This window comes from Lutzomyia longipalpis, chromosome 4, assembly GCF_024334085.1.
Source record: "Lutzomyia longipalpis isolate SR_M1_2022 chromosome 4, ASM2433408v1".
Lineage (NCBI taxonomy): Eukaryota > Metazoa > Arthropoda > Insecta > Diptera > Psychodidae > Lutzomyia > Lutzomyia longipalpis.
This window is the reverse complement of record NC_074710.1, coordinates 1,745,641-1,761,347: the sequence shown is the minus strand read 5'-3', so window position 1 is coordinate 1,761,347 and position 15,707 is coordinate 1,745,641. Positions and strand designations below refer to the sequence as shown.

The following is a 15,707-nucleotide window of genomic DNA, read 5'->3' as shown; positions in this document are numbered from 1 at the left end:
AGTTTTCCTTTTTAATCACAAATTGTTTAATCGTTTTTTGAACTCAAATAGCGCGGTTCAGAGTTCATTAATAGTTGCGCCGATGCCTTTAAATTGAGGGTTCTAATCATCATGCTATGTATGTATATAAAATGTCTCGAAAAAGGAAGACAAAAAAAAATTGTGGATAAGAAAAACCTTAGTGATAGCCTTTGCGGGGAGAAATGAAAAGTAACAAAATGTGGAACGATGATGGGAAGATCATGAGAAATTGGGGAAAATTATTGAATCAGAGAGATTTTCTGTCTTTGTGGTTGTTATCCGGAAGTAAGATGAGTATATAGCCTCCCAAAAGAGAAGATTATGGAAAGACGGAGATTGAAGAAAGTTATTTAAGTGAGGGAAAATGTGATTTTTTTCCTTGTAAATGTGTTAGGGGGTATTTATGAGCAAAATCTCACATTGTAACGTCACGTAATAATGTGTGTCTGTAGAGGGAAAATATATATTAAAAAAATAATTTATATTCCCGTTGGGGTCACTTAGACATGAGCACCTCTTATCAGTACGGTCGCTTCGATACCCATATTGGAAGAAAAGAATTTTATGACTTTCTATCGTCGTCGCCCAGAAAACTTGCCTGATTGCTGGCAGTGGGACAGTACTGTGTGTGAACTACTGACAAAAGCATCGTTCGGCATTTAGCTCAGTCTGCATAAAAACGTGTTGCTACTTCTTTTTTTTTAATATTTAATACGAACCCTCAAGAAAGGGAAAATTCTTGGCATTAATTGGGAATTTTCATTCAACTCTAAAATGTATGCGTGTTTTCTTTTTATTATTGTGCATTCAAGTGATGGCTGGAAAATCCCAAAATTCAAAGATTTTTTTTGAATTTTCAGTTAAATTTGTGTCTCTGTGCTTGAAACGTTTTTTTTTTGTCATAAATTTTGTTGTTTGAACATTTTGCAGTTCAATTGATGATGAGATTGATGGATCGTGCATAGTTCGAGCAAGAGGTCTTCCGTGGCAGAGCAGTGATCAAGATATTGCAAAGTTTTTCCGGGGTTTGAATGTTGCCAAGTGAGTACCAAAATCTCTGTGTTGTTTTTTTTTACCCCTTCCATCGCATTATCATTGGTCAGAAAATGAATTATATACGTACGTACATTCTCATATATATTATTGCTTCAACAGCAAATTGTCTTTTTTGTTTGAAGCAAAAAAAATTGCTACTTCTCCAGTACACACAGAGAGAGAGAGAATGTAAAGGACACTTGAATTTTTAATGATGATTGTGTGATTATTTGTGCAATTGTGTGGAAAAATATTTGTAAAGTGGAGAGATATGAGCTCGTGTGGAGTGTGTAGATGTCGTTATGACATCCCAAGTAAACTCAACAACTGCTTAACCTATTGGGATTTTTTATTTTATAACATTTAACATTTTCTTTAAAATAAAACCTTTGATTTTTCTTACGTCTAACGATCAGTTTTTAAAATTTTATTTATTTAATAACGTTTGAATTTTATTTTCTAACAATTCACTTTGTTTTTCTAACGTGTAGCGTTTTTTGCAACGCTTGAAACTTTTTTTTTTAATTTGACATTTCTTTTGAAACGTTTGACTTTTCCTAGATTTTATTTGTTTTATATCGTTTGATGATTCTTTCTATTTTGTTTTGTTCGTTTGAATTGTTTTCTTACGTTTGTCATTTCTTCTCTATTGTTTGGCGCTTCTTTTGACACGTTTCAATGTTAATTTTCTAACATTTGACATTTGTCAAATGTCATAACGTTTGTCAATTGTCATTAATTTAAACGTTTAACGTTGCTTTCTAAACTTTTGATATTCTTTTAATAACGTTTGATAGTTTTTTATAACTCCTGAAACTTTTTTTTTTGTAATCTTTGATGTTTCTCTATTAACATTTTTGACGTTTCTAACGTTTGACAGTCTTTTTTTAGCTGAGATTTTTTCGTTTTTAATGTTTAACATCTCTTTAAAAAATCCTTTCAATTTTTTTTTCTACTTAATTTTTATTCTGGAAATACTTTTCTTGACCTCTAGTAAAAACCTGAATTATCTAAACTTTTAGACAAAGTTCACCCTTCTTGTTGAAAACATTCAACACTGCTTGAAACTTATAGAATTTGAATTCTTAGAAGAGATTCTTATCTCTCTGCCCTTTGTAGTGTTCTAATAAGAGATTTTTCCTTGGATTTTTATTTCTTTCTCCTTAATCAAGCTCTTTATTTAATCACAACTTTTGTTATTTCTTTAAGATTATTTTTAGTTTTCTTCTAGTTAGTAGAATTATTAGAAATATTAAAATGATGAGTTTGTGGCAAGACTTTCTGAGAAAATTGTCTGTCGGACAGTTTAAAAGGTCGCTTGATACCATCAAAAGGCAAAATTGAGAGGCAAATAGTCCTCTCATGTAATAATATTCTGTGTTTGTGTCTTATCTCCCGGAGTTTATATGTGCAAAACAAGCAAAGATGATTTACACAGAAGGAACAAAAAAAAATCATCTCTTCAATGTGCTGGAGAAGAGTAAGAGTATTAGGAGAGGTTCACAAAATGTCGTGAAGTGATTATTGCGATTAGTTGCTCATGTCATAACCCGAAGATGGTTCCATTTTAATCACTTTGACTTACATTTTAAACATTTTTCTCTTATTTTCCTTCTTTTTTCTTGCTTTCTTTCAATACGACGCTCAAAAGGGGTGGCGTAGCTCTTTGTCTATCACCACAGGGACGACGCAACGGTGAAGCTCTCGTGAGATTTGTATCACAGGAACATCGAGATATGGCGCTAAAGAGGCACAAGCATCACATTGGGAATCGGTACATTGAGGTGTATCGAGCATCTGGGGAGGATTTTCTTGCTGTTGCCGGTGGGGCATCAAATGAGGCGCAGGCTTTTCTCACAAAAGGTGCTCAAGTTATCATACGTATGCGGGGTCTTCCGTATGATTGCACGGCTAAGCAAGTGGTGAGAAAAACGAGAAAATCTTCCTTTTTAATGTTTTCCTTAAAATTGGGCGATTTTTTCTCTTAAATTTTAGTTGGATTTCTTTTCAACGGGCGAAAATCCCTGTCACGTTCTCGATGGGGCGGATGGGGTGCTCTTTGTGAAGAAACCCGATGGCAGGGCAACTGGTGATGCCTTTGTGTTGTTTGCCAATGAAACCGATGCCCCGAATGCCCTGTCGAGACATCGTGAGTCAATTGGTCAGCGATACATTGAACTCTTTCGCTCGACAACGGCAGAAGTGCAACAGGTAATTTTTTCTTCCATTTGCATAATTAAATTTTTTCTTTAAGACTATAAAAAAAGAAACTTTCAACTAAATTTCTAACAAAAAAATTCTTTTATTATTCTCTTTAAAAATATCCTTTTCAATGGAAAGGATTTTTAGTAAGTAAAAATTAGGAAGGAATCAAGAATATAACATTAATAAATTGCGAAATATTTGTTATTTGTGTTGTAATTTTATACGACTTTTCTCACGCAGGTTCTCAACCGATCGATGGATCCTAAAACGTACGAACCACCAGCCCCACCATTGATACCACAACTGCCACAAGTGCAAATTCCTCTTGTGCCACAGGTAATTGAATTTCACATTAAGTGTTTGTAAGTTTGCTCTGTATTGTTAATTTTCTAAAATATTTCGCATTTTTTCACCACATTGTCGTCATTGCAAACATACAATAAATTCGCTTTTTAAAAGAATAAGAATGCATCGTGCTTGCACACACTCATACATTTTCCCTTTTTAAATGCTTCACTTTCGCACTCGACACTTTCAGCAAAAAAAAGCGTTTTCCAAGAAATATTTCTTTTTGTGTGATTCCTGGAGGGTAAGAGATAAGTCTCTTGAAAGTTTCTTGAGTTCATTGCCACCATGCTCAATGTTTTTTTTTTCTGAGAATTTTTCCTTTGATTGAAAGAAAGAAAAGATTTTGAGTTTTTATTAAAAATATTCTTAACAAATTGAAAGTTTTGGTTGATTGAAAATCCCTCCCAAATGTTCGAAAGAATCAACCCTTTGACGCAGGAAAGTTTTCCATTAAAAAGAATTTTTAAAAGGAAGAAAATTGATTTTTTTTTAAATCGTTAACCCTTTAAGAACCGTAAGAAGTTAATAAAATTCAATTAGGGTCATTATCTCATTCGGGGAAATAATCAGAATAAGCTTAACTCTTGAAGGATTTTGCTGGCCAAAGTGGCTTGTTTGAGTTTTTTTTTTAACCCTTGCATTGCCATGAGGGGTAGGTGATTGACCCCATAGCTCTAATTCGAGCTATTACGCTCTAATTCTTAGAGATTTAAAATCCTTTCTTTTGGAAATAAGTTCCTTGGTTATTTGAGAAAATTGTGTCAAAATTTCAGGTCGATCCGATCAATGGAAAAAAAGTTATTAACAAAAATGTAAGAAGTGGGAATTCAAGAATTGGTGTAACGGTCTTTATTCCTCTTCTCTTTGTCTCTTTCTTGACGATTCTAACCTCAAAAATAAATTATTGCAAGAATCTTTAAAAAAAATCAATTAAAAATTTATTTTTGTGTTCTAAAATGGACAAAGGACTTCTTAGAAAGTACCAAGAGGTCTATTTAAGCTCATTTGACCGAAAGAATTTGTTTATTTTGCGAAAAAGTCATGCGCGTATGAGTTTTGGTCACAAAGTACGGAGGATTAAAGATCATTAAAAAAAATTAGAAAAACATTTTCTTTTTGAAAGAAAATTAAGGTTGAAGTTTTGAGGTTAGAAATCTCGATTCTCCAAGGGTTAATCTGGTAGAAATAAAAGAAAGACTAGTGACAGAGATTTTTCATTTTCCATTGGAATCATTTGAGAAAAACCTGAAAAGTTTTGTCCGAAATTGCATGAAAAAACGACAATGTTGTGTTTTTTTCTCACTCTAAATACATGAAATATTAACGCTAATGTTTCATCGATGAAGGAATTCAATAGCAGTAAAAATTTAAAATGGAGAAGAGAAGAAGATAAAAATAAAATCAAAACGTCGATAGGTAGCAATAAAAGTCCGCCATTATTTTACAATTTCCCAGTAAAAAAAATGATTGAGCCAACATATGATCAATCATAATTGAATCATCAGATTGACGCATTGATTGATCAATAATTGAGAAATTAATTGAGCCAGACAATCGATTGATCAATAATTTGTCAACTATTAATCAATCACAGATCAATTCTGATTGTTCAATAATTGATCATCTATGCGGAGCTACATTGACTCAATATTGAGCTCAATGATTGATCAATTATTGGCAAAATTTGTTTACTCGATTAAATTAATTTTGATAATATTTTTTTTTCTGAAATTTCTTTTTAATTTTGCAGCACATAATAACAAGTGGAACATCAAAGGACTGCATTAGATTACGCGGATTACCGTATGAAGCCAAGGTGGAACATATTTTGCACTTCCTGGAGGATTTTGCCAAATATATTGTCTTCCAAGGTGTTCACATGGTCTACAATGCTCAAGTGAGTATCCAACTTACTCTTTTTGTTTTTTTAAACTTCAGTCATTTCCAAACGTTAAAAATTTCTTTTTTTTTTAGGGACAACCAAGTGGTGAGGCCTTCATTCAAATGGACTCAGAGACATCCGCGTATGCGTGTGCCCAGCAGAAGCATAACAAGTACATGGGGAGCTTTGGGAAGAAGCATCGCTACATTGAGGTGTTTCAGTGTTCCGGCGACGATATGAATCTCGTTCTCACGGGCGGCCTACATTCACCGGCGAATCCATCGAAGCCACCACTTCTCTCACCCGGTATGTTGCATTCATCACCAGCACCACCGTCAAAACCCACACCACCCGCAACGGTACCCCCACAGCAAATTCCCATTTCCGTCCCACCCCCGCTAACGTTGTCCATTCAACCCCCAACGCCCCCGGCGCTTTTGGCACAGCAACAAGCGCAATTTATTGCTCAGCAAAATTTGGCACGTCACAATGCCGCAGCTGTGCACCACAATGAGCAGCTTTTGCTGCAGAATCTCACTCTAATGCCCCATCCGGCGGCACATGCAGCACCCGCCGGTATTCATGGCCATCATCCGGCCACAATGGCGGCATATCCGCCAATGTTTGCTGCCCCAGCTGGGGCGGCGCCGCATCCCTTTCTCTTTTCCCCGCGGCACGCCCTCCTTCCGGCACATCCGCAATTCCCAATGGGCCTCATTCCGGGGCACCATCATGCAGCTTTGGCACACCACATGCCCTTAGCTCATCACACATTGGCTGCTTCAGCGGCTGTTGTACCCCCACAGCCAGGTACAGCAGTTGCGTCCATTAAGCGCTCCTATGAGCATGCTTTTCAGCACGAAGCTGCTCAGGGGAATGCCACAAAGAGACATTTCCCAGGGACCACAGCTGCGGCCCTCTATGCTCCCTTCTATCCTCCAAATATTTAGAGAGAGAGAGAGAGAGAGAGAGAGTAAAAAAAAAGAAAATGGACAAAAGCAATTTTGAGACTCCTTTGCAACGACAATCATTCCATTTATTTACTTATTATAAAAAACAAAAAATAATAATTATCATGAAGACACTATTGAAGCAATTATTGTAAGAATATATAACCATACAAAGTGATTCTTTTGAAGTTAATTTTTTCTTTTAAATAATGTTAACATTTACTATGAACATTCCCCTTTAATTTTCTTATCCTTGACAATTTTTTTTATTCGTTTTTAATGAATTTTTGGTGATTGTATCACTTGGGAAGGTGATAGTTCTGATACTAATTGCATTATGGATTATTTTTTTTTGATTTAATCAAAGCTGAGACACTGAGAGACTCCAGGATATCTTTCTTATGATCAGGAAATAGAAGATATTGGCATTAACCCTTTCGCGCCCATCGTGAAACATTAAATCATTGAAACAATGCGCTCTTTTATCACGATACTTATTCTATGAATGCTCTCAGAGGACATTTTTCAAGCAAAAAAACAATTGATTTCATAAAAAAAATTGGAAAATAAAATGTTTCATGATTAGGTCTATGTATGACCTAAGAAACGCGAAAGGGTTAAAAGGGATTTTCAAAACTGAAGATTTATACATTTAAATGTCTCAAAAAATACAAAATTCTGAAAAATTGCAATAGTATCATCACTAAGCCGTTTGCCAGGTGATTAATCACTCCTTAAATTACATTCCTATCACCATCATCTATTACGTATCCTAGTCTCGATCCCCATTCCTTATTTATAAATTTTAAACACGTTAATGAGGTGCTAAATAATGGGAATAATGGGCAGAGAGAATTTAATTTTGGGAATCGAGGTCATTAAATTCTTTTTTTTTATTATTATTTTTTTTCTCTCCTAAAAATTGGTCTTTAACTATAATACTGCACACACTCACACATATCTACACAAAAAAGGTGTTAACAGCATTCTTTGCAAGGTTTAATTTAGAAATATTTCTGGGAAAAATGCAAATTTCTCTTAAAGCATTAAACCTTTTCTCGCTATAGAAGGTACAAAATATTACATTACATTGAATACATAGGTTAGTTTAAGTAATAATATTAAAAAAAAAAAGAAATATTAACGAGTAACTTTGGATCTAAATAAATGAGAATTCCTTGGCTGAGATAAAGTTTCTGAATAATATTTTAAGTGAAAAACGTGAAGTACGTTCTTGAAAAATTGAAATTCAGTTGAATTTGAAAAAGGACGCTTACTTTTACAAGATGGCGGACGTAAACTGAATACAAAGGAGTATATTCATATCAATATGCGTCGTGTATCAGGATTATATACAGGACTTATATTGAATTGAATAAATTCATTTAATATTTTTTTCAAAAGTTCTACAAAAACACATTTTTTTAAAACTCCTTTTAACTTCTTAAAGTCTTGGAATTCTTTTATATTTTCCATTGAGAAAACTTTTTTTTTCTCAAAGTTTTTTTTACAACTGCATTAGTGAGAATTTTGCTGATATTTTTTATGTGTTAGTGTGGTTTTGGAAAATAGTTTCATTCATTTTTTTTAATTTACGGTGATGTTGTGCTTGAAGCTATTTTGCAAATTATATTATTCTTTTGCGAGAGAAAGAGGGAGAGAGAGAAGTAAAATTGAATTTGAAAAAATGGTAAGAATTTAAGTAAATAATTAACACTAGTTTTTCTTGGGCTAAATTCATTTTTTTTAGTAATTTACTTCATAGTTAATAATTGTTTAGAATATAATTTTCTATTTTTAAGCATTTTTCAATGAACCGTCCAGGTAATTTTTTTTAAATAACTCAATTGAATTCTTTGTTTTATTTTAATTGCATTAAATTAATAATTTTTTCTTGTTATCGTTTCTAAAACGAATTCATTTTACTTCACAAAAAAGACATTTTTATAAATAACAAAAAAAGAAAGAATGATTTATGACAGTTTAGATAAATTTTGCTCTCAATCTTCACATAGTGGTTGTTTTTCTCTTTAGTTTTTATGATTAATTTTATTTTTATACAATGTTTAAGCAAAATTATATTTTGTGTTATTTTTGGCTCATCAATTCACAAAATCAACTTTGTCCGCTCAGCACCACCTTCTTCTCTGCATTCATTGTATTTTTTCTTTTATTCGCATTAATTTTTCTTAAATATTTTTTAAAAATGTTTTTAATAGTAATTTATAGACTTTTAATTTTGGAATATTTTTTTTTTCTTAACATTCTGCAATACTCATAGCTTTATCGTGTTTGTATGTTTATTTTTATTTTTTGGTGATACAACGAGGTTGTCTTTTAATCTTTAATTCTGTCAAAGATAAATTTGGTTTTGTGTGTTGTGGTCAAGGGTCTTATTTATATTGTTATTCTTAATTTTATTTACTTGCTATTATACTTATTTTATTTTTTTTATTAGTAGGTACTTAAGTATTAGAATGTCGTAATATTACAACAACAAAAAAAGAAAAAACAAAATAACTGTATGAAACATACAATTTTTTTTTATATAGTTTTAGTTATAGTTTTTTGTGTCTTTTCTGTGTGTCTGCATTCTTTATATGGTGTTTGGGATCAAATTGGAATTCTTAAATCACATATTTTGATATTTTTTTCTTGTGCATTTAGTCTAAGATTAACTTAGCCATTCTTAGCTTGGAAAAAACTACTAACTATGCGTTCAAACTATCATCTATTTTTAACGGTTTATAAAAATTAATTAATTTTTTTTGTGTAGTTACATAAAAAAAACATCTTGAACAAATTAAAGGAGCTTATTCGTTTTTGTATGGAAATGTTCCTTCAAAAATTGGCTTGCCTTCTGACTTAAGCCTAAAAATTATTAGAAATCAAAACTATTTAAAAAAAAGACAACAAAATTTAAAAAATATATAAAAGAAATAAATCTTCGAGGACATTTGGTGGTGATGTAAAAACTAATTCAGATAAATAACTGAATTTCTGCTAAGTTTTAGTTTCACGCTGAGTTTTCATCAAGGCCTAAAAAATCAATTGATTTTATTTTCCTTAGTCTGAACGCATGGTTTTGTAATTCTTTTATTTATTTAAAGTTAATTTTCAAAGAATGGGCTAAAATGAGAAGAGAATTGGCTTAAATATTGGCTCTCTTTGATTCCAGAGCATCGAATTTTATTTTCACGCAAAATGCTCAGTGGTTAATATTTTACTCAAAGCTCGGGCTTCTGAAAAATTAAACCATATTTTTGGCTAAAATATAAATAAATCGAATATTTTCAGAAGCTTCAAAGGTTAAAAAGGAAATTTTATCACTTTTAGCTTTTTTATGATTATTAAAAAAAAGTTTCTCTCGCATAAACTTTTAATCTCTAAAATGCTTCTGTTACAAAAGACATGGAAATGGTATAGCAAGGAAACAAGGGTGGTGTTAATTCACATGCAGGCACATAGGAATAATTCTTAAAATAAAAAAAAATAAAGAAAAATAAATCAATTTATTTGCAAATTGTTGTCTAAAAATGAAGGAGAAAGAGCAATAGTACAAAATGAAAAATTAATGTTTTCTTTTTTTTTCAAATTGCAAATAAAATTGATTTATTTTCCTTAGTTGGTTTAGTGGATAAAAATAGTAAATAGAAAATAAGAATAAATAAAAAATAAACAATAATTGAGAGCAAAATCTATTAATATTACCTATTATTATTATTATTTACCTATAATTTAATCTTTAAAATTTCCGTAATTTACATTTTCATATTTTTAACGGCTGCATTTTTATTTACAAATTTATTTTGCAAGAGAATAAATTTTTCGTCTTCTATATTTTGTCAATAATATTTTACTGGTTGTACCTTTATCTGCTTCTTATCATGGTAGGGAGTTTTGGGTCCATATTATTTATTATTTGTTTTATTTATTTTTTTTTTTTGGCAAAATCAACATTTCTCCTTCACAAATACTTTTGCCATTTTTAGAGGTTTTTTTACGCTGGTGATAAGCCTCAATTTATGTGGTGGCGCTTCATAAATTATATACATATAATATTTCTTTTTAATTAAAGAAAATCTTCAATAATGAATGTATCGCATTTTTTTATTTAGTATTTTTTTTTATACATTTGGAGTTGGACGTGAATCTGTTTGTGTTGGTGTATTGGTATATTAAAAAAATAAATAAACAATCAAACATTTTATTAAATGATGTTCTTTGGTGCTATATAAATAATTTATCTTTTTCTGTTTTATATAAAATTAAAAAAAAAAACATGGCATAATAGATAAAGTAATAATTTGTTTTGAGAAACAAAACAAAGGCAATGAGAAAATACTTTTTAAAAATAAAACAGAATACATAATCGCATTTGGTGTTTGGGCAGAATTGGTGTAACTTGCATAATATGGTGAGTGTTTTGTCTTTTATTTTTTTTTTATAAATATATTTTCTCTACAATTTATCACTTTTATCTCACCTTGTTTCACTTTCCTAATCCATCCATTAAGAATTTAACATGTAGCCTAAAACCTAATATATTTGTGATGTTCTCTCTCTTTTTTTTAATTCACAGATTTTTTTTCTAATATTGATTCATATTATGAAGAAAAAAAAGAAAAGAATTCCATGTTTGTTTTAACACACAAAAAAATGATTTATTAAAAAAAAACCCAAAAATTAAGCAAAACTTGTGGTAAATTTTTTTGCCAAAATTCTTGATGTTTTATCTTAAAAAGAAAAAACAAGATGGAGATAGTTTGATCTTTTGATTTGACGGGTGGTTTTTTTCTCCGCTAGGTGGTACAATTGTAGGTCCCCCTTTTGGAGGTTTTCCACCACCTTTTGGGCATCATGCAGCTGCTGTTTTGCCACCACGGGGCCATCCAGCCTTCTACCCGCCGCCAATTCTCTACTGGGGCTACCCCAGTCCACCGGTCTCACCGACCACCTACTACGGACCCCCACCACCGCATGTTCCACCGAATATTACACCACACAATCAGCCATCAATGGTGAGTTTAATGCATTTCCATTCTTTGAATAAAAAATAATACAGGAAATAGTCAATCATTATTGAAAATCGATTTTGTAAACTTGTAATGTTCTAGACGTTTGCAAGCCTTCATTAAATCTTTTATTTGAGTTTAATTTCATCAAAACTTGAAAAAAAAAAAAGATTTTGACCTACTCTACGCAGCCATATTTGCTAAACGGCTTGACCATTTTGGATCAAATTAGACTCAAAGTTTCAATGAAGTCCTCTTTAAATTTCAAATCTGTAGCTTTTAGGAAAGTGTTAGACGGTATTACAAAATAACGCATGGCGGCCATTTTGAATTTTTTAAATACAAAAAAAAAAGAAATTCTATATAAATATTAATTTAATTCAGTCAAGGGGTGTTTATCTGGCGAATATTATGATATTTTCCGCGAATTATCCGAATATTTTACTCGGTTTAATTTAATACTTCTAAAGTTTAATTGTAGTACATTGTAAGTTTCAATTTAGTACTTAGTGTTCAATCCTCATTCGGAGACTTTTTAAAGTTAAAAACCAATAAAATTTTTTAGCTGTGATTCTTTCTTTAAAGAAGCATTAGAGGTTAGATTTAGTACTTTTAGGCTTCAATTTAGTACCGACAGCGTGAAAAATTTATCTTTAATTTGATCCCCGTCCTTGTAAGCGTCGAATAATATTCGAATCAGCATTCGAACATTATGTGAATTGTCAGAACTTACAATTTAGTACTTTTAAGCTTTTATTTACATAGTACCTTAAGTTTAGTAATTTCCAAGATTTTACTAAATATAAGAATATTTGGGACTGAATACCGAATTACATTTTTTCAGGTTGAATTTAGTACATACTTTCTAGGCTAGATTTTAGTACTTTTTGGGCTTGAATTTAGTATAGTTGTGCTTTCATTCCTTATTCTATACCTTTTAGATTAGAAACTAAGAGTTGTTAATTTGCCGAATATTTTGATTTCTTTGCGAATTATCGGAATATTTCCCAAGTTCCGAATATATTCCATTCAGATAAATGCCCCTTGAATTCAGCTAGATAACTTGCCTCCTTTTGCAGTTTCCCATGGAATACATGTCTCAGGCAATACCAGCTCCTGTGACCGCCAGTCCGACCACCACGAGTCCAGCCATCACGCAGCCACCGCAATACCATCCACAGCATCAATCATTTGCCCCCCAGTCACCCCAGTCGAACCCCTATGTGACCCCCGTGGCCACAGTGGCGGACTCGGGGCTTCCACCGCCGCAGCAACATGACAAAATTGCCACACCGCGCGTTCTAACGCCCTCCGTGGCACCAAATCAATACGTTGAGCTCTTTATTGTCTAAAAAAAAAGAGGGCATGTTGGAGACATAAAAATGTGAGGGCGGCCCCTCATGCCATGCCACGTCAATCAGCACCATTGATATTTCGTTAAAGAGCAAAAGGCATAAAAGTGTCTAAGCTTTAGTTTTTTTTTTACTTTAAAATTACTTCTTATTTACTAAAAAAGAAAAACAAAAGAAAAGAAAAATATTTCTACTATTTAGAATATTTTTCAAGTTTTTGTTTTTTGAGGGGGTGCCTTCCTCTCAAATGCATTGATTTATTAGTTATTTTTGTTGTTGTTGTAAATGCATTGAATGCATAAAAGCAATTATTGTTGATTGTTGTGCAAAGACAAAAAAAAAGAAAAAGAAAAAGAAGCAAAATGATATTACAAATGGTATTTTGTAACGAAGAGATTGCAATGCGATTGCAATCATTTTCCGCGCTGTTTATTTGCCATTTATTACTATTATATTATTATTTTAAATTAATCAAGATTTATACAATTTTCTTTGTTATCAAAATATTCATTTTTTGATAACAAAATTAATCCTTCTCTCCAAACATTCTCATTCATAAACACAAAAGCAATATTATTCTTAAAAAGAAAAGTTAAAAAAAAACACGATATACTTGCCAATTAGTTTAATGAAAAAAAAATTCTTTTCAGGAAAGTCTGTAAAGGGATTTGCTAAATCCTTGAGCATGGTAAGTGATTAACAAGAGAATAAATTATGTTGAAATTGGCAAGGAGTTAGAGTCATATTGTTAAAGTTTAATACATTATATAGGTTAAAACAATTACTTAATGCAATATAAAATTTATAAAAAAAAAATTATTAAATATATAATTTCTCTTTGCAATAAACCATTCCTAGTTGCGAAAGAAAACAATACTTTTTTTATATAGAAAATATATTTTATTTAAAGATAGAGTAATTTGTTAAACCATCTCTAAAAACAATCAAGAAACTCCGAAGCGAAAACAAACATTACAAAGTAAAAAAAAATCACAAAAAGATACATAAAATTGTTTATTTATTTTGTAATTATTCTATTTGTTAGTTTAATGATTGAATTTACAATTAATTAAGTTGTTAAGATTGAACGATTAAGAAATATTTTTTTACATGCATGTGCAGAAAAATATCGAAAATAATATCAGGAAACATTTCCTAAAAAAATTATAAACTCATCACTTGAAACATAAAAATTTTATAAAGTTTCAGGAGTTATAAAATAATTTAAAACTTGATTCATTTTCTTCTTCTCCTTTTTAATTTTTACGGCGGTTATATTTTTTCCGGATCCATATAGGCTGGTTTCATTAACACTTAGAGGATCGAGGTTTCTAACCTCAAAAGTTTGACCTCCATTTTCTTTCAAAAGAAAGTATTTTTCCAAGTTTTCTTTCCACGATCTTGAAGTAATGAAACTCCCCTAAATACAAATGTAGAATTTAACACGAAATGTTAAATAGATTTTTATTCTGCGGCGATTGAAAAAAGTCGAATTGGCCATTCTGGCCAGTAAAATCCTCCAAGGATTAAACATTAAAAAAAAACCGAAATTTACACATGAAACATGAGTTTCAATAGTTTTAAGAAACATAAAAAAACTAAAACTAGTTTCATGAATCACTTGATTTTAGTTTGGAAACAGAAATACCTGAAATTGTTTTCAGAGATAAAATTGTTGTTTCACAAATGAGGCGAATGAAACATCAGCATGTTTCACTGGTACGAAGTGTAGCAATCTTAAACAAAGCCAGCCATAAGGAGAAGACGTAGCGCTGGAGTTTAGCACTCTTTAGGGAGAAAGAGAAGTTTTAGCTGTGTGAAACATTAAACGATATTTTCTTTGTTTTAGAATTTTAAAATTCCTAAAATTCCTTTGGAATCTTTGAAATGAAATTTCAAGATTTAGAGGATTTCTTGGTTGCCGAAAACGACCCAATGGGCCTGACTTAGCGACTAAGAAACTCTTGAAATCTTTGAATTTTGTACTAAAATTAAAAACGAATTTCAAGGGTTTCTTGCTACCTGAATAAGACCGAATATTTAAGGTTTTTTTTATATAATTGTTTTTGCTATTTTTCTGCACCACCCTGTACGTAATATTCAGCAACAACTTATCACAGCGTCTTCCAATGTTTATACATTAATGTTATTTTATTATATTATTATTATTATTTTTTGTATCTCTTTAGATTTTTTTAACGAGACATTTGCAATAATGAATTAATGTATAAACCACGATAAAAGAAAACGAAAATAAAATAAAAATAATTTAGACGAATAAATCGTAAAACAAAATAGAAATCTATGTTAGTTTTTCTTGTTAATAAAATATATTACATACATAGAACAAAATGATAAGAGAATTGTATTCTTGATATCTATATTTTACTATTTTTTTTTAGTTAATTCTACGAGTTATAGAGCTTTTCTTTTTTTATACTTGTTATCATTTTTTTTTGTTGTTAAACAAATAGAATTTGAAAAAGAAAAAAAGTTACTCGAATCATATCGGTGCTTAAGAATTTAGCTAAAAAATGTGCTTCCATTTGTTCATTGTTTTCCACTTAATTCTTGATGAAAGGAAAATAAAAGATTGACGGAAGTCAATGCGAAGAAGAAACAAAAGAACAAGAAGAATTTCTTGAATTTGCAATATAAAAGAGAAAATGATCCAACGCAATGAAGAGGTGCTAGTCAATGTTTTTTTTTGCAGAGCAATTGCATGAGCGAGAGAGCGTTGGGATCATGAAAGAGTTAGTGAGTGTATGTAGTAAGAAGAAGAAAAAAATTATAAAATTAAGCAATAGAAAATTGTGTTACAATGTTGATGATATTCTTCACACACAAAAAAACCTTTTTTATTATGAGAAAAAAATCATATTTTTTTTTTTTTTTTTTT

General features: G+C 31.0%; 1 protein-coding gene across 5 annotated transcripts in view; it reads left to right on the top strand.

Moving 5' to 3' along the window:
* The window catches only part of LOC129795488 (RNA-binding protein fusilli), a 51,721-nt gene extending 38,538 nt beyond the window's left edge, over window positions 1-13,183 (top strand). For 3 of the 5 annotated variants that reach the window (XM_055836820.1, XM_055836818.1, XM_055836819.1), the window contains exons 7-12: window positions 952-1,062; window positions 2,708-2,978; window positions 3,052-3,267; window positions 3,502-3,597; window positions 5,360-5,506; window positions 5,584-10,281. In XM_055836820.1, the coding sequence (XP_055692795.1) occupies window positions 952-1,062; window positions 2,708-2,978; window positions 3,052-3,267; window positions 3,502-3,597; window positions 5,360-5,506; window positions 5,584-6,441 (1,699 nt within the window). In that variant the 3' untranslated portion in view covers window positions 6,442-10,281. Of the gene's footprint in view, window positions 1-951; window positions 1,063-2,707; window positions 2,979-3,051; window positions 3,268-3,501; window positions 3,598-5,359; window positions 5,507-5,583; window positions 10,282-11,247; window positions 11,463-12,535 lie in introns of those variants that run through there. The other 2 variants (XM_055836821.1, XM_055836822.1) reach the window with 1 other exon arrangement.
* Window positions 13,184-15,707: the final 2,524 nt, after the last annotated feature.